General features: G+C 41.1%; 1 protein-coding gene across 1 annotated transcript; it reads right to left on the reverse strand.

The window, feature by feature from the left end:
- Window positions 1-1,240: 1,240 nt before the first annotated feature.
- On the reverse strand, window positions 1,241-16,115 carry slc24a2 (solute carrier family 24 member 2; the record flags this gene model as incomplete). Its single annotated transcript, XM_080534780.1, has 9 exons — window positions 1,241-1,862; window positions 2,983-3,149; window positions 3,713-3,802; window positions 4,395-4,529; window positions 4,793-4,902; window positions 5,808-5,864; window positions 6,360-6,468; window positions 7,214-7,243; window positions 15,192-16,115. 9 exons carry the CDS (start codon window positions 16,113-16,115, stop codon window positions 1,613-1,615), a joined length of 1,872 nt encoding a protein of 623 aa, XP_080390906.1. The 3' UTR covers window positions 1,241-1,612.
- Window positions 16,116-20,322: the final 4,207 nt, after the last annotated feature.

A 20,322-nucleotide genomic window follows, 5' to 3' on the forward strand; every position in this document is an offset into this window, starting at 1 on the left:
TAGGGGACAAAGACATGACGTAATTGTGCTGTAAATAGAAGTATAGTCAACATGTAAGATCAAAAAGTGTCATTCACTTTTCTATAGAGGGTATATGTACGTTTTTACTTTTTATAAATGCTCTGTTCACAATTGTATTCTCTTGGAAAATCCAATAAACAAAGTAAAAAAAAAGAAGAAAAGAAAGTATGATTCAGTACTGTTACTGCTTGCTTTATTATGCAGTAAAAAAAAACAATGAATTAATTGTTATATTAAACAACTATTTCAGTGCTCATGACTCACATACTCGCATGTGGTAGTTTAAGCAGAGTTCATTACTCCTTCAATAAAAGTGCTTTCTGCCTGATTGAAATTGAGAGGAGCTGAAAATAACTATACATGCTTCCTACCTCAAACTTCGTGCTGAACTTCACAAACTGTATCTTTAATGAGCCGAAGAGCATTTCTCTTGTCAGCTACTGCATTAGGATGAATATTTGTGGATCAACATGCGCCATGCTTGATATGTTTGTTTTACTTTGAATAAACAAATGAAATACGAGTGAAATGTAGTGTATTTCATCCATTACAAAGATGAACATAGAAATGTTGCAGTATTAAGAACTGTATAGGATTAACCCACTATATTCCCCTAAATATGTGTCAACCAGGTTGGAAAAGATGGGTGGTTATGAAAGAGCAGTTGAACTAGTATTTCTACATTACCATTACTAAATAACAAAAACAACAACCGCTTAAAATGACTACTGTACCAAAATATTTCCACATGTTTTTTCATACTTAAACATTTAGCAAACGAAGGCTTCAAACTCATACAGCCCAATGTATAACAGTTATCATCCAGTTCAAAGATGTACAGATTCTGAAGTTCAAACTTATTTGCAATAAAGTATTGTAGAATAAAGACTAATAAAAAAAAGATCAACAAAAACTCTCCCCTGTGACCAAGCACTCTTCTGACACATTTTCAGCAAGTACATGCTGGAGTTCGGTAAGTCTAACCTTCTCTCTGACTAAAATGGAATGCCAAGACGCTTACTTACACACTCACAATCAGTTTTTTGATTCAACATGTGGATGCTTTAATATTCTTGCATCTGTTGAACTTCACAATTTCCCTGGCAGTTCTCCACCTTCTTTTTAGGACATGAACTTTCCCGAGTCAACAGTCACACCAATCATAGACAGTTGATAGTCACACGCTGCCTATTAGAAATGTACTCTCTCCTCTACTCTGCTCCCATAGTCCTCTGGAGTTACGCCTGCCATGACCTCTAAACGTCCATCATGGCCAGGATTAAAATCACCTGCATCTTGAATGTGGTCATGTGACATGAAGAGAACTCATTCTCATTGGGTAGCATCATCACGAATCACTGATTGACAGGTCCACCTGCCTGCTCCAAGTCCACGATATACTGTACCTGTTGCAGCTCAGAGGGTTAAATTGAGTCAGCCTCATTCCCTTACAGTCTGAACCTCGCCGTGAGAGGTGTGTGTGTACTTGTACATGCGGGTGTGTGGCTGTGTACGCGCGTGTGTGTGTGTGTGTGTGTGTGTGTGTGTGTGTGTGTGTACGTGTGTGCTTGTGTGCATGTAGAGGGGTGCTTCAAACGGTCACTGGACAACTGATGATCTTGTCCTCCAGCATGACGCTGACAATGAGGAAGACAAAGTAGAGCAGGAACATGGAGAAGCCCAAGAACTTGCTCATCTTCCACTTGCAGGCGGCGATGGAGATGATGACGAAGAGGAGCATGATGAAGAGGAGCACGATGGCGCAGAAAAGACCATTACTGCTGACCATCACGTCCTGAAAATCGTGGAACATGGCGTAGATGAGCCAGGGGAACGGGAGACTGTAGAGGGAAGAGTACAAGACACATGCCGTTACTCTCTTTATACAGAACAGTGTGCCTACTGGAACACCTACTTAAGCAGTGCTTGATTTATTTCGCCTGGCACAATGGATTCAATGGAACAGTCCTAAAAGTGCCAACTCTAAGCTAAAGCAAACATACCTCAAATACTTTCGTAAGCATTTAATTTATATTTGACCCAGGTCTGCCCTCAGTGTCTTTGAGGAAATTCACACACAAGATAATACAACAAGAAGCCTTATGGAGCTATTGTCATGGTAACAAGAAAGAGAAAGGGGTTGGAATGAGGGAACCTGTGATTACTTTAAAAATGCATCCTTCTGTTGGTTGGTGGTGGAGGGGAGGGGGGTGGAGAAAGGGGTGGGGGGATAGCGAAGGGGATGGGGAAAATGCATCCTTGCTTCTTCCCTTCTTTGAGGTCATCATTGATCTCATGTGATAGGTCAAAGCAAGCTTTACCTGGCATTGCTTTCACCAGGTCATGTCAGATCAGTGATTGTAGAGAAATTCCTTCCTTGTGACTGCAGGTCCAGAGTCGTCGCCATTGACATAGTTCTGAATTGACTGCTGGTAGCTTTCACTAAATCGACGGCTTAAGTATTGCCCCTCTAGCGATTGTGGCCCTAAGCAACCGTATAGACTGCTTATGCTAGCGGCCGGCTCTGCGTATCCTGTTATAATGACTAAATCTGTCATGATCAGTGAAGGATGTAGCCTAGATGAACTGTCCCAGCTCAACCCCTCAACTTCCAAACCGACGTGCAAGGGTCAATGTTGCAGTGGATGGGGAAATCGCTGTTTTAAGTCAACAGTCAAATGCAGCATTCGTGGAGCAGTCAAAGCCATTTTGGAGGTTGATGTGGTGTAAAATAATGTGGTGTTCACTGTTCAGAAACAAATCTTTACCCCCTTTCCAAAGACACTTGTGTAGATACAGTATGAGAGGATTTGATGTGTATAAACAAAACAGTAATACCTCCCACCTGCTGTCGAATAGGCTAGGTGGAATTTGAATCCAGACAGGCGAACTTATGAACACGGCCAAAGTGTCAAGGGGTTACTGGTTTCTTGGTAGGACCTGTGAACTTGGCTGACTTACCCCACAGTAATGTCAAAGATGTTGGAGCCAACAGAGCTGGACACGGCCATGTCTCCCAGGCCCTTCCGTGCTACAATGACACTGGTGATTAGGTCTGGGATTGAAGTGCCAGCTGCTAATATGGTCAATCCCATAATCTCCTCCGTAATCCAGAAAGTTTCTCCAACCTGAAAGTGAAAATGGGGTTCCATGCAGTATTCAAAAGAGAAAAAAAGGGGGAATCAGATTGGTATTTATAATGTTATACAGCAGAAACTCAGTCGAATGACTAGATCAGTTTTTTAAATAGTTGGCCCCTTCAATTCAGATTAGGAGTTAAAAATGGATCTGTCCAATGGTTCAAGTAAGATTACTCAAAGCACTTGTTTAGCTTTGGGATTACAGCAGCCATGCCTACTAGTCCACAGGTGAGGTAAAAAAAGGACATCAAAGAGAATAGCTCACTTAAAAACAAACATCATTATCTTATTTTGGTCACACTATAATTCATGTGCATCCAAATGATATACTGACTATTTCAGTGATGCCTTACTTTCAAGACTGCATTATTGAGGAAAACATTGTCAATTGTCAAACTGCTTTGATGGTTATTGTTACCATTGACTCTCTGATTATTGGTTTATTCTTGCAATTTTGTTGCAGTTTACAGAATTCCACTAAATTTGTATTAGAACTAGGCAATAGTAAATAGCGGACTGTTAAAGAAAGCATGAGAGTGGGAGGAGCTTACCTGGTGGGCCCACCACACCATCAGGTATGAGAAGATGGCAATCCAGGTGATTGAACCCAGGAAAGTAATGGGGAAGAATTTCTCGGATGTCTGAAAAATAGGATAAACAATTAATATTTCAACTAAGATTAATTAATGAAACATGTAGTCTAGCTCTAGTCAGGGCACTTGTACCCTCCTCCATTCCACTCCCTATCGTTCCCATTCAAATGAGTAAAACATGCAGTTCCCTGGCAGTGGCAGCAGAGGGACAACCTCAGTAAGGAGCATTAAGGATGGAAGTAATGTCAAGTAAAAAATAATAATATATATATATATATAAATTGTCTTTCCACTGATACAAAAATATAGACAATAACATAGTTTTGTCTCTATGTAAGACTACCCTTTTGATTTGTAAAACCTGCTAGCATTATGCTAAGTGGGGAAGCTGGCACAGGCCTATTACAAATTCCTGAGACTGGAAAAATGTTGTCTGATTTGCCTGATATTAAATATATCAGGAGTGGGAGTTCTCCTGATTATAGATTCTCTGCTACGACCCTGGCCCTCCAGGTATAAATCCGCCGCGACTCACAGTACAAAAGTAACCTTGACAGGCTAGACCTGGGTTGTCAAGGCCAGCGGTTGTCAAGGACAGGAGCTGTGCACCCTAGGTCGGAGTGTGGGAGTGTGGACTTACATCCCTCCTGACGTCAGGCAGAGTGAGCCACAGGGGGAACACTATGGGCAGGATGAGGAGGTACGTCAGACGTTTGCGGTTGGTCTCAGGCCAGGCCAGGCTGAGAGGCTTGTCCTCGTCCTCCTCGTCCTCCTCCTCGAACGGGGAGCAAAAAAAAATCAGTTCAGAGAGAGTTTGTTATTGCTGAAGTACAACCAAACAAACAGATGCTGAAAGACTAAATCACACTTTCCATTGGAAAAAACTCCATTGAAAAATGCTTTGTAGTCTAGGATTAGGCTTAATCGGACTGGAGCTAATCCTAGACTCAAAAAACATCCTCAACCGAAATGTCTCTATTATGAAAGTGTGATTTAAACGGGGAAACTGGCCCCATGGGTGAAAGATATGAACCCTACCCCTTGGTCTCCCCCTATGCTGCCATTCATGGGGGGTGTGACTTCCACAGCCACGTTGGAGCTGTTGGGGATGTTTTTGTCCTGTTTGTCCTGTTGTCCTGTTTTTTCTCCTGTGGAACAATAGAGAAAGACGCAAGATGTTAGAATGAAGAGAGAGGCATAGTGGCACCCTAGAGAGAGGCATAGTGGCACCCTAGAGAGAGGCATAGTGGCACCCTAGAGAGAGGCATAGTGGCACCCTAGAGAGAGGCATAGTGGCACCCTAGGGGAGGCATAGTGGCACCCTAGGGGAGGCATAGTGGCACCCTAGGGAGAGGCATAGTGGCACCCTAGGGAGAGAGGCAGGTGGAGGCAGCCATCTGAGCTGTTTGACACCATTCCTCATTCGATTCCATGCATTACAATGAGCCCGTCCTCTGATTTATATCTCCACCGGCCTCCACTGGTGGAACCCTTAGAGAGGAATGTCTGTCTACTCTAGACTGTCTTGGTTGGAAAGTATTTTCAATTCATTCCAAGACTTGAGGTGTGATTGAACCTGCTCGGCGCATGGGTTGGGCATTCTTTGCTTCTTTACTTTTAGAGATGATTCAGTTTGTTCCTTTGCCCCAGGAAAGCTAAATTAAGAACACCTCAAGTATATGAAAGATATATTAAAGCACACCTAGTATAAAAGGATTTCAAATGATTTGTTAAGCCTAAGAAACTGGCCACCTCAACAGAAATGTTGAGCTATCTCTTCCGCTGAAGGCTAATTATCTGATCCCCAAACCCCCTCGCACTTATCCTGTTAAAGCAGTTTCTATTCTGGACACCTCAGTTAGTGATGCCATTACATCATTCATGTAATACAGTAAGACTCAATGTTCTACTTGGGGTTTACTGTGTAAAACAGTGTTTGCTTGATAAGCAAAATGTAAATACAACATGTATGTAGCATATCTAAGTTGACGTAGCATGTAGATTGAAATGCATTCCTCACCTGGGACACCATTGGGTCTGTTGTCTTCCTCACCATCACATTTCTGTTTCGCCATCTTGTGAAGAATGGACGCCTTCTCTTTGAATCGCCCTGAAACCCAAATAATGTGAGTGTTGAGACATCAATTGAAAGAAATAGAAGCCGCACACTCAGGTTCCAGATGTAAAAAGTGTTGTTAATAGGATTAAGTGTTGAGACATCAAACATGTGAGCCTTAGGATAGATATCCCAGTAACATGGAGTCAAGGACTTTTTTCATTAGTATATAGGCTACTGTATTTCTTAAATTCAAATCCTGTATCCAAAACAATTGCTGTATTACTTGGATTGAATTATATTTTTCTACACTTCTGGATTGCATCGACCATGTCTCCACACAGCTTTCTGTTTTGGGCAGGACACTGATAGATATGTAAGGGGGTATGGGGGTGGTACTTGTGGACGTACTGTATAAGACGGGTATGCATGCGGGTGACACTGATTGAAGTGTAAGGGGGATCCGGAGTGTGTTTGTGTGTGTGTGTGTGTGTGTGTGTGTGTGTGTGTGTGTGTGTGTGTGTGTGTGTGTGTGTGTGGTGTCCTTACCTTCACCAAGTGGGTCCAGAGTGTGGATCATCAGCTGGAAGATGCTGTTCCTCATCAGAGTGTTGTGTAGGGAGGCGGAGCTTCCTCCCCTCTGGAGGCGGGGCTTAGCCTGCAGGACAGGTCTAGTTAACATCTCTATCCTAGATGTTGCAGGACAGGTCTAGTTAACATCTCTATCCTAGATGTTGCAGGACAAGTCTAGTGAACATCTCTATCCTAGATGCTGTAGAACAGGTCTAGTTAACATCTCTATCCTAGATGCATCCTAGATCTAAAGTCTGTGTTTGTGTCTGCACTGTTTTTTTTGTTTGTTTATATCATATAACTTCATTGGAACACTTTACTTTTGTGTTTTATAAAGAAGTGTATTATTCATTTATAGACAGTTCACTATTAGTTAATTGATTAGTTAGAGTTTGTGAATCAGTTATTTAAACATATCCCAGTGGTTAAGAGTGTGTGATCAGTGGTACTGGAATCCCAACAAGTGGCTAAATCTGATCCTCTTTGCACTCAATCTACACTCATTAAATCTACTTGAGTGTGCTGCAGATGAGAGCAAGCCACTGTTTGGTGCTGAGATAACACTAATAACAAAAACAAGAATCGAGTTAGAACTGTGTACAATATAATCGCATTTATAGTATAACACTTTCATTTAAAGTGTTACAGGGATGGGATCATTAATGTGGTGGCAAGAGGATTCAGAGAAAAGAAAGATGATGCAGAATGTAGTTTTTTTTTTTACTTCTCTTGTTGTATTGTGTGTGTGTGTTTTGTTTATCTATTGTACAGTGTATTCTGACAATGTGCAAAATGCACTTTAAACGTAATAAAAGTCAACTTCTACCTACCGTCAGTTTGTTCTCATCGTCAACGCTTGCCTTAAAAGTAGAGAAAGAAAAGAACAACACATCCAGATGTGAAGTCACACATGCATTTATCTCCCAACCCAGAATCTCATCTCTCGATTGAGTCTGATTTAGTGAGACTACACAGGCAACAGGGGCGTCTGTGGGAGGTAAAAATCGGACGACACGCTCATTGTAAAGAGGATGGTATCAAAACCACATTCCTAATTCCATTCCATGGATTACAATGTGCCTGTCCTCCGATGTCCACTTCCATAGATATAACTGGTAAATATCGGGTAAACCCAGAGTGCTTCACAAAGAGTTTAACGACTGTCACCAGCAGGGAAGGCATGGCAGCTATGGGTTTTGCGAACACAGCCTACAGTTGTACAGATGCAGATTCCTTAATCTAACTCCAACAGTTCTTCAGAGGACATATACAGCACCGTTGTGGAGACAGAATCTACAGAATTGGGTTGAGATAGACATTTGAAAGTGCATACTGCTTCATAGCATTAGAAACTTCTTTATGATTGGAAAACTTGGGGTGTAGGAATCAGTATGAAACCATAGCAAGCAGTAGGTTTTCCTGGATAACGGGAAATACCTTGGTGTGGATCGATTTGTTCACTACAGCTAACCTGATTTAAATTCCAAACTTCTACAAAAATGAGTAGTGATTAGAGTAGAGTAGAGTAGAGTGTGCTCTATCCTATTTGAGGTAGAATAGGAATCATTCATGCCATGAACATACAGTATTATGGGATGTATGTTGAATATGATGAGGTGACATGCAAATCATGAAAGGAAGATAAGATTATGGATTTCATTTGTGCCATGATGTGGCATGTTGTACATACCACGCGTATGAAGACTGGAGGCATAGGAGGCATAGCAGCTGGCTGCCAATGTCAAGTAATGGAAAAACAAATTACCTTCCCAGCCACCAAACAGCATGTACTACTGTGTAATGTCAAGGAATATTGTATTTTTTTCTACCTTTGCAACAGAAAGTACAGAAATGCGAACACATAATCCAATTAGGTACGGTCTTTGAAAGGGAGGAAGAAATAGCTTGTGTTATAGCAGCTACAGTGTTCACTCACCACATGTACAATAGGTCATGTATGAGGTCAGAGGTTAACACAGTAGAACAGTTTGGGGTCAGTAATATCTCTTCTGCTTAGATAGTACCCTTTGGTGTAGCACTTTATTTTACAGCACGGAAATGTTTAGATATACACTCACCGGCCACTTTATTAGGTACACCTTTTCAACTGCACGTAAATGCAAATATCTAATCAGCCAATCACGTGGCAGCAACTCAATGCATTTAGGCATGTAGACATGGTCATGGCGATCTGCTGAAGTTCAAACCAAGCATCAGAATGGGAAAGAAAGGAGATTTAAGTGACTTTGAACGTGGCATGGGTGTTGGTGCCAGAGGGGCTCTTAGGAGTATTTCAGAAAGTGCTGATCTACTGTGATTTTCCTGCACAATCATCTCTAGGGGTAACAGAGAATGGTCAGAAAAAGAGAAAATATCCAGTTCTCTGGGAGAAAATGGTGGTTGTGGTGTAATGGCGTGGGGGATATTTTCTTGGCACAAATCTTCAGCAATTGTGTGATAATATAGTTTCAATATGGACCAAAATCTCTGAGGAATGTTTCCAGCACCATGTTGAATCTATGCCACAAAGAATTAAGGCAGTTCTGAAGGCAAAAGAGGGGGTCCAACCCGGTACTAGCAAGGTATACCTAATAAAGTGTGTGTATACTGTACTAAGAAACAACATGGTATGATGAATGCCCTTATGAATATAATACGCAATATGAATTACCTGTTTCTTTGGAACTCATTATAGTATCATTTTGTGCCAGAAGTTACCAGAAGTTAGCTGAACTAGACCAAAACATACCTGAAATACATCATTTCCCGAAAATAAGAATACAAAGTAACTACCTGTGTAAATACCTCTAAATAAGGTGCAGCCCCTTTTGGGTGTCAATGTAGGCCGAGTTGGGGTCAGGAAGGATCTATAGACGTGCTTGTCGTCTAACCGGGGGTTAGCACCTTGCCATGTGAGTACACCAATGCCCTTCCCAGTAAGGCCCACATTTAGTTCACGTATACGTACTTAATGCTCACACGACCCCATAGCCAGCCTAATAACCTGCAGCACCTGCGAGGGCTTAGGGTAAGAGACTGACATGACGGGAGCTTTGTATTGTACTGCAGGCAACTGCGCTTGTTAACCTCTGATGCCGTCACATGATGCCCCCCCCCCCCCCCCATCCCAGTTCTCAGCACAGGCGATGTGGTATCTTTAGTCCTACCCATCTTTATTTCCTACTTCTGATGTTAGTACTGTATGATTGTGTTTTGTGTACCATCACCTCTTGACGTCTTGATGATATCAACTTTGATATCTTTTGCCATCAAATACTATATAAAATACTATAATATAGTATTATATAAAGGCTCTGCAGACTTCCTGGTTTTCATTTCTCCCTTGCACTTGATAGATCAACTGCGTAATCTGAATTTGAGTATACACATACCAGATGTGTGTTCGGCAGACGTAACCTACAGTAGTTGTTATTGGTTCCATGAACTACACTCACTGTATATAATGAATAGATGAGCTCTAAAAATAGTTTCTCCAATAGCTTAGTAATGGAGTGGATTTAGAGAGGAGACGGCTTTGGTGGCAAGCTAAAGCCTGTAGAAACTACAGTTGTCCAAGACCAGGCTAGCTAGAACACATGTACTCAAAATGTATTCAGTACAAATGTAGCAAAATCTACTTTTTATACAAGTCCAAGTTTGTTTAACTGAAAACCCTAAACAGCAGTGACATCATACTGCAGTACAAATGTTTGAAGTGAATTAGGAACATATGAATATGTGATGTACTATAGATGGCAGTATTTAATTTAGGGGGGTAGTGGTGGTCTAGTGGATAGTGAGTTGGACTTGGGATCGGAAGGTTGTGAGTTCAAATCCCGCCTGAAGCCACACCACTACTAGTGTGCCCTTGGGTAAGGCACTTAGCCCTCAGTTACTCCAGGGGGAATGTCCCTGTAATTCGTAATTGTAAGTCGCTTTGGATAAAAGCGTCTGCTAAATGGCAAAATTATTATTATTATTATTAATTTTATCTGGTTTAATTTGTTTGAATATACTATTTATGTATGTTATTTCTTATGCTTTTTACAAATCAATCAGTATTCTGTCTTTCACCTGTTTCATTTTTTTTTATTTTTGCGCTTTGTAATAACTGTCTAGAAAAGTTATCATCATTAGTAAAAATAAATAAAACTAAAAATACAATTGCAGAGAGAGGCAGTAGAAACAAAACGACCCTAAGCCACAGAGCAAATGTTTGACTTGAGTAAACAATGTAGTGATCCATTTAACTGAGCAAACAAATCAGTTTACGTTTACCTATTTTTTAAAAAATACATTTTTAGTATCTGTAGGCATTGCAAACCAACATTAGTTTAGTAGTTCTTAAGGATCTGTGAACAAAAAAATAATATATATATTAACTATTATTTCTTGAAAAGGTTCTGCAGGGACAGCACAGAAACATAGTCAGAATGTGCTGTAGCCCTGTATGTACTCAACACCAGAACAGGCATACTGTACTTGTGACAACCATCTTGTTACGTCAAAAACAATAACAATGAAAGTGTGTTTTCTATTTTCCTCATAAAATAGCTAATGTACTGTGTGTTAGATTTGATAATCCAAGTCCAGTTAACGTTTTTGATACTGTATGCACAGTATCCAAAACACCTAAAACTCAACTTTTCCAAGACTATCATGATCATCGCAACCAATAAAAAACACAATGTCTGCCTCCTCGCTGTGGAACCATTTATTACAAAACCATGTACTGTAGATGTTTACACGTACAGTTTGGCTGTCAAATAACACATTTGCTAAAATGTGGGGCGTATACTCTATGCTGCCATGACAACAACAGCATAATACTGTAACTGTGCATGCAATTCAGTCAACAAGTATCTGTGGAGGCTACATTGCAAAAAACAACAACAATATTGTTACTGATTAAATGCACAGTGTATTTTATGTAACAAGATTTATCTTTTACTGAAAAAGTACACAGCAGTGAATGAGTCTGTTTGTTTGTTTGATTGTTGGCAGCAAATGAATTAATTTGTTTGCTAATGTTTGTTGGGCCTAATCAATTACTGTATTAATATGTTAATCATTCAACAATAATTAATTGGTTTGAAAACAAAAAAGCAGTTGATAATGTGATTATATAGTATGCATTAGTAACCCGAGTGGGAGAGAGATAAACACTGTCAACCCTTGCGATGCAACAAAGAAAACAGAGAAGAACATATGAAACAGAAAGATGCAGGTTGATGCAACAACTTCCAAAATAGCTGCTAGTTATTTTGGTAGTTGATGCATCAACCTGCATCTTTCTGCCAACACCAATAGTGGGGCTTTTCACCAAGGTGAGAGAAGTTTCCTTGCAAGGCAGGAGCCAACTCTGTTCACATGACCAACCAAGCTGCCAGACTTAGAGGGGATTAATCGGGAGAGATAACCACATTTAGAACAGTAATTTCCAACCCTCCGTGTGAACTTGCGCAACAACCTTCACAGGTCACGACGTGACATCTGATTCATGGCTCGTTCACTTTCCTTCCCTCTTTTCCCCAGATTGAATATCGGTGGTGGTGACATGGGTGGGTGGGTTTGATTGATCTTGCCACCTTTTTGACTATAAGAATATAATAATTTAATTGTGAGAGAAGTCAGAAGGTCACTGCACTGTATTGACTGTCGTCGATTTAGGACTAAATGATGATGAAAGAAAGTGTTTCACTGGACACTGTCATAGTAATCCTGAAGAAAACTTTAGGATATACAATCTTTTGACTAAAGAAATTGTAACACGATAGCCATATGCTAAATATTAACTGTATTACCTTTTTGTCATGAGCATTAAATAATCTCCTGATACAACTAAAATGTTTAAATTCATAACATATTAATAATATAGCCTGTAGCATAATACTGGCGTACAGTTAGCTTTGTTTGCAACCTTTCTCTTAATAAACCAAGCCCAATATAAGGAAACTGTATCGACATGAGCAAGCTGCCAAAGACACAGGACAGGACTTGTCCCTTGAGGAAGTAGTTTGGCACAGGAAGTAGACCTTCACAATACAAGTAAACATTTGGATGTAAACAACGATGTAAGAGGGATATGGACATTTGCAGCACGACTACCAACCATTTTAATAGCATCGAGGGGCAAGAATAATAGGACATTTTAGCATATAATATTATGACACCATGATAAATATTCTGAATATTCTATTCAGGAAACGTAGGTGAATAGAGTGATCCCATGCAAAGAGAGTGGGACTAAAACCTCTTTGTAAATTCTTTGATTTGTGTGCAACTATATACCTCTTTGATACAGGTGTATGGTGTATTTCATCAGTACTGTTATCTGTAGAAAGTATATATATATTTATGTATTTCATATATTATATTTCTATAATACATTTATTATTCAGCCTTGCTGGGTGTCACAGGCTTTAAAATTCAGCAGCAGCAACAGGTTAGTCATACCACACAGGGTAGTCACTTTATATTAGCTGTCGTCACAAACTGTAAGCAGTTAATAAGGGATTAAGGTGGATTGTAGTCTTAGAATGATCAAGTATTGGAAGCGCCACTGACTTCCACCATCGACTGTATTGTTTGTGCTTTATCTATTGGTTAAAGGCATACTGGAGATGACAGTAACATACAGTAATCACAGTACACCGGGTTTCCAGTCTTGAATTCTTCTCTACAAGCCACAATGCCACTCGTCTATTATTAGTGCTACTAATGGGCTTGACGGATTTGCAGGGGGATTACCTAAGAACTACTGACATATGAGGGCAAGCAAGTCATACATCAAGTGCCAACCTATACAAAGCAAAGCCCTTTGGAATCAGACCTGTGCGGAAATGAACCAGTCTGAAAGGGCCAATTCAACATTTTCGAAATCTCAATGTCGATGAATTAACCGGCCATTTTCTTGATGTTGATTTACTTTTTTGTTTTTTAAGTAGCCTACTGCTTGCTGGAATCATATCAAACCTCATTACTTTATAATTAAATACAATATCTAGGGAAGCACACATTGTGTGTTGCAATTAAATTATAAATTGATGGGAAACCCTATTCCCTCTAAATTTCAGATGGATAATCTACCTCAGATTTTACAGTATATGTCCCTGAAGATCCTAGAATTGAGATGCGATACAAAGCTACAGGTAATCACAGCCTACATCATCCAGCTACAGTAATTCACCTCTTCTCCATATGAGATTATTACATTGGAAAGCAATGCATCTGATTCCAACTGGACAGAGAGAGAAGACAGCAGGTTGGAATACAGAGTAGGGTAGAGATTATGACATACTATGTACGTATGTGATCATGTGATATCATCATCAATGTTTTTTCTTCTTGCACAACATCGACTATACGCTGTATCTTTTGTGCGTTGCTTGTGTATCCTTTTTAGATCTGAGCTAGGTTTTCTTTCCATTTGGCTGGTGTTCATGCAGAAATGTGTTCTCAATGCTTCAGTTATGACATTTGTGAATGAATGAGCCTTGGAACAGTGAGTGCTGCTGGGTATTGGAGAGTCCCCCTATAGATGGTTAATGGATATCCAATGATTTAACCATCATCGACTGTTCAGCTGTCTATCCATTAACTCTAATCCTAACCCAAACCACATCAAGTTGTTGCTGCATACCAACAGAGTTTCAATTAATAGTTAATTGATAGTGTGAGGATCTGTAGACCATCTACAGTACAGGGCAATATCCAAATAAAGTGTAGCCCATTGATGTAACTCAACTCCTACGTGAAGGGGATTATTGACTGGTGAAGTGTGCTAGCTACTCTTCGTAGGGCCTGTCCCCTCCATCTTGTTTCATCCCTCAAAGAAATGTGGGATCTTGCAGATCTTAACGACTGGCTCTTGTGCAGACTCCAACAAGCCCCCCTCTGACGCCACTTTCCTTTTATGAATGGGAATAATCTTAGTTGAGTGTTGGGTCACTACGATAGATAGATGTTTTGTGACAGAATTCTTGACTAACCCCCCCCACCCCCACCCCCCCTCCCCACGGCTCTCCTCCTCTGTCTGCAGTTTGGAGAATGTTGTGTACAATCAAATCACTTTGTTTTATGGCACTCTAACCTATAACAGATAATGGCAAAGATATTATAACTAGATAGTTTGTTTCCTTATTTAGAGTTCCCTGGGTGAACCATAGACCACTGACTGGTGTAACCTCAGGTATTCAATGAAAGATTGAGACTTTTAATTTGTCAGTAGGGTTGTTTAATTATTCCTCAGGAACATGGCCATGTTTGACTTATTTGATGAATGTCAGCTGTCAGAATGTCAGCTGTCAGTGTTTGTCAATGTTCCAAAATTGTCTGAATCAACCCGACCGTGTGATATTAAATATATGGATGAATTATTGTAAACCAAATGATGGGCATTCAGTAGACCTAAACACCAATTTGAATAGTTTGGGTGTGATATTTTTGTATTATTTTTGTATTATAATATTTTGTATGTTTTCTAACAAAGAAAAAACTGATAACATAACACTTATTTGCAATATCTGGCAGACTAGTTTGGCTGGGCCTCAGCCCTTGTGTTTCAATAGGAGTGGAACGGGCACTCCCAGTCCAACTAGTGATTTGACTTAGTCAGCTCGAATAGGAACATCTTTGTATGGCCGTGCACAGGTGATGGCTAAAACAAATCCTAATCCCAGAAGGGATAGTCAAAAGGTGTGACTGACAGTCTGCCATTTAAAGACCCTCTCCCTGAGGTGAACATCACTGCCAAAGGTCAACAAAAGGTCAGTCAAATACAGGGACCAAAAGACATGGAAAACTCACCTTAGGAGCGGCATCCAATTCATTAACTTGATTCCCACCACCCAATTTACTCTTTATGATGGATTCTACGGATGCATTGAATTTCATGAACGTCACGTAGCACAAGTAGCACGATAGCAGGCCGCAACTTTCATAAACTGTGATTTGGTTATCCAAAAAGAACCAGATGAGCATCAATAAGCCAATTATATAGAAGGACACGTCTCTGAAGAGTGGCCACCAGGTTAAGTTCAACACCTCCTTGGAGAAAATCGCACACATCCCGATAACGAACAGGATGTTGAACACGGCGGAACCCACGATGGTCCCTATGCCGACGTTACTGTGGGAAATGAACACCCCGATAACGGAGGTGAAGAGTTCCGGGGCCGAGCCGCCGGCCGCCATGAAGGTGGCCCCGGCCACGTCGTCCGAGATGGCGAGCTTCTCGGTGATGACGGTCAGGGCGGGTACGAAGAACTCGTCGCACACGATGGCTAAGGCTATGAACATGTATAACATCCCGAACATGTGCAGCCCCACCGCCCCTTCCCTCCTCTGCTCCAGGGTGAAGAGATCCGTGGGGTAGTCCCCCTGGTTCATACCTTCCGCATTCAACATCATGGCCATGGGGGTATCCATGGAGACGTTCAGGCCATCCTGGTGTTCGGTGGAGAGCAGAGTTCTGTGCGGGACGGACTTGGACTGCCCTTCGTTGGACGCGAAGAGAGATCCACTGGGGAACCCGGTAGTAGTAGTAGTAGTAGTAGTCCACGCAAAGGCACTCCATGAGAAGACTGTGCTTATGGCCACGAGGCTGAGGGCGAAGCCTAGAATCCGTACAGGTCTTAGTTTTCTCCGGACGTGTTGATGCTGACGCCTTTTGCAGCTTCTGCTCAGGGGGGTGTACTTGGGGCCCTTCTCAGCCCAAGAGAGCAAATCCATGGCTGTGGTTGCGGCTAGGCTGTTTTAGGCTGACGTTATTATGGTGTGAAGCACAACATAATGCTCCTGCTCCTCTAAAAACAACTGAGAGGCCCCTGATGTCTTCCAGGGTCGGGGGCGAATAAAGGTTTCCTCATATTAGTCTCTGGAAAACATAAACAGGGAAGGACAGGGATCATAACAAAGGAAAGTATATGCCTACAGCAAACCCAGTTCTGTTAATCTGTTTGTGAATATCCATTAGGTATTCATATACTGTGGGTCTATTTAAGTGCTCCTTTGTATCAACACCAGTGAATACTGTAGACATGAGTAAAGGTTATCATGATTGTGTTAAAACCTTTAGGCCCGGTTTCACAGACAAGGCTTAGGCCTAATCCTAGATTAAAAAGCATCTTCAATGGAGGTTTTACAGTGAAAGTGTGATTTAGTCCAGGAGCCTAGTCTGTGAAACCGGCTCTTAAAGCATCTTCAACATTATGTAACTAACGATCTAGATGTCAAAATCACAAAATAAAATGTTTTTGTAGGGGGATGTCATTTATAATTGACAATTAATTAAATCAATTAGGCTGATCAAGCATTGAATGGAATACGATTGATATGACATTTTCTCCTTCAACTATCAACTATCCTCCAGTTATCTGTAACATTCAACTCAAACCAATTACCATACATTTAATTGCCCTTTTGGTGGCTAATTTTAGACCAAACCCTACCAAACAATACTGCCCACCTTCTAAATGCCATACTCTAAATGCCTAATCTAAACTGCAATGTCAAAGGCTAAAATTGGACACTAAGAAACATAACAAAGAAAGACAGTAAAAGGACAGTAATAAAAAGAGAATAGTTTACCACACTTGCAGTCTCCCGTCAACAACACAAGAGAAGGCGATGTTGAATTTTCCGTTAACGCCAATCCTGAGTGACAAGGTGTTGTCGGCTCAAACTGTTCTTTGAAATCCTAATGTAAATCCCCTGAAAGGTTTCCTACCACCTCAGGGGAGGAGCCGCAGAGACCTCCCTCCCTCTACCCCCTCTGTGGACTCGACCTTACACAATACCTCCTCTGCTTCATGACCATTGCATTGAAACACCTGGCCCCTAGTACCATGCACAATAATATGGATGGCCTATTGCACAGTGAGACACACAAGACCTATACAGTACTATAGTAACTGAAATCAGTTTGACGACATTTAGAAACAGAGACTAAGATAATTAATAAGAGACTTAAATAAGTCAAATAACTGCAATGGCACTGTCATGGTATCATTTGAGATGAGCATGGAAAAATATAATTTGTTTTATACAATAAAATATCTGGACTACACATCCATCAAAACCGAGGCCATACAGTTGAACCTGTCATGGTCTGACTCTCATAGGAGGCAGAACAGTGTATGTACAGGGATGGGGGGGGGGGGCTAGTGTTGAATCCTCCCAGGCCTTATGGACTAAAGCTTGTAGCAGAGAGGTCAGTACACACACACACACACACACACACACACAGTTCCCTTACGTGTGGCCCGTTGCAGGCTAACACGTGAGAGGTAAAGCCTCACTGGTGTCCTGAAGGTGAGATCAATTTATCTGATCTCTGCTGTTATATAGAGAGGCAACGCCACAGGATGGTGGAACGGCTTCTCTCACTGAGGGATCAGCTGGTGGTAGCCTAATTAGCCAGGGCTATTAGGGTTAGCAGAGAAATGGCTTGTTTGGGTGTCCTGTGGTTGCTCTTAGGTTGTGTGAGAAATGAATCTGATTGATGAGTGAGTGCTCACTGTGCCCTTTGGGCAAATTAGAATCACCGAGCAAAGATTTATTTGTTTTAATCATGTCAAACCACAGGAGGCAGTATGTGTGACGTAGGCTATGAACTCGGTGTCCTCGCTCTCTGTTTTTGACATAAATGCAAAGAGAACTCAAACTCTCAACTTTCAGAAATCGTTAGAGAATATGCAGAGGTACAGGACAGCTTTGTGAAAGGAGGAGTAGCAGATGGAGTATCCTGTATAGCTTAAAGGTACTAAAGTGACTTGTAGGTTGGATACTTTAAGGATGACCTTTGTTCCATCGCTGTAACAGCGTCATTGCAGCAAAAAGAAGACAAATCAAGCAACACTAGAGAACTAGCACTAGTTTTCCAAGCTGGTTCAGTATATATATATGTTTCTGTACATTTATTAGTAAATTCAAATGTCATAAGTTCAAAAGTCACTCTGTAAAAAACTTAAGTAATGAAAGCATGGGGAATATTAGCATTATATGAATTGATTATACATTTAATGTATGATATACTGTACATATACTTTAAATGTATGATTATTATACATTTGTTTTACCTATATAATGTCCTAGGCAGTGGTGATTAGTTTGACTTCTTGGCAGGACTTGCAGTGAAACCCTGAATAGGGCAATAGATAGCCTAAATGCAATTCTGTGGAAACGAGATTAGGTTGTTAATGACTAAAGCTCCTACACGACTTTAAATAGATACTAAGAACTCTGTGTGCATCGCTTATGGGTCACTGTTAAAGGGAGGCCCTGTTGAGCCCGCCAGGGACATCACTGCTTACCTTAGTGGCCCATCTACAGTAATGAGGTTTACCATTATTTCTGACTGAATTTGAGTCTTGTTCACTGTCATGTGTCAGTGGTGCTACAAATATACGTTTAAGGGCATACATTTACAGTATGCATACAGTACACACACACACACACACACACACACACACACACACACATACACACATACCACACAATTCCCAATCTAGCTCTTTTGCTATAGGCCTACCCATCTTAAAAAATGTGGCTCGATCCAAAAGCATAGCCTGTGGTTTCAGTTCTTATTTGCTGTCTGTCCTGAATATTGCTTCACCAGAAAATATTACACAGTGTACACAGTGATATGATCTGACAAATGCCTAGTGAAAATTACACATGGCATTGACATATGGATATTGCACAGTGCCATAGCCAAGATCCTCCAGGATTGTGTGGACTAGGTGATGTCTAGTCAGGTATATCTGAGACAACTTAAGCGATGGTATCTGGTCGTTCCATGGCTCTATCTGGTGGTCAACTAGGGAAGTAGCACCCTATTCTACCAGGGGCATAGTCCATTCCCTTTATCACAGTGCGGCTTCTAATCATTTCCGTCTTTTGAACAGTAAAGGAGTGGCCAGTAAAGGAGTGGCCTGTCATACAGACGGAATAGAATGGAAAGTTCCAGTTAGCAACACCTACAAACCACATAATAAACCTCTCCATCAAACAGGGACACGTCCCCCTTGACTTTAAAATAGCAAGGGTAACCCCACTGTATAAAAAAGGAAGCAAATTAGACCCAGGCAACTACCGACCTGTTTCTATTCTTAATTCCATCTCGAAACTTATGGAAAAAATTGTTTATGAACAGGTTGATAGGTACCTTACCGAAAAAAATCTGATGTATGAATTTCAATCAGGATTCAGAACATCCCATTCCACTGACACATGCCTTCTCTATTTGAACGGCCACATCAACCATGAGGTGGACTCGGGCAAGTACTGCGGCATGGTCATGCTGGACCTCCAGAAGGCCTTCGACACAGTAGATCACCACATATTGTTAGATAAACTGAAAGCAATTGGGTTCGATAGAACATCGGTGAGCTGGATGCAATCCTACTTAGAGGGGAGGGAACAGGTGGTTAGTGTGAACGGAACACTGTCCCCCCCCCTCCCAGTGACCTGCGGCGTTCCACAAGGAAGCATATTGGGACCTTTACTGTTCCTAATATATGTGAATGACATGTCATCAGCATGTGATTGCAATTTGTTCCTGTTCGCGGATGACTCGGCTCTGCTGGTCTCTGACAGGGATATATTGCAGGTGGAAAAAGCGCTAAGCACTGAACTGAGTAGAATCTGCATCTGGCTAGCTGACAATAAACTATCAATACACCTAGGTAAAACTGAAACCATCCTATACGGATCCCCATCTAAACTCAGAAAGGCTGAAAATTTTTAAATAAAAGTGGGTAACATTAATATCACAAGAAAAGAGGATATTACATACCTGGGCTCCATCTTAGAGGCAAATCTTTCCGGAGATAAAATGGCAGCAAAAGTAATCAAAAAAGTGAACCATAGAACTAGATTCTTGTACAGGATATCCTCACTTGTCAGTAAAAACACACTGAGGACCCTATCAGGAGCT

This window comes from Nansenia antarctica (genome assembly GCF_963989245.1).
Source record: "Nansenia antarctica genome assembly, chromosome: 6".
Lineage (NCBI taxonomy): Eukaryota > Metazoa > Chordata > Actinopteri > Argentiniformes > Microstomatidae > Nansenia > Nansenia antarctica.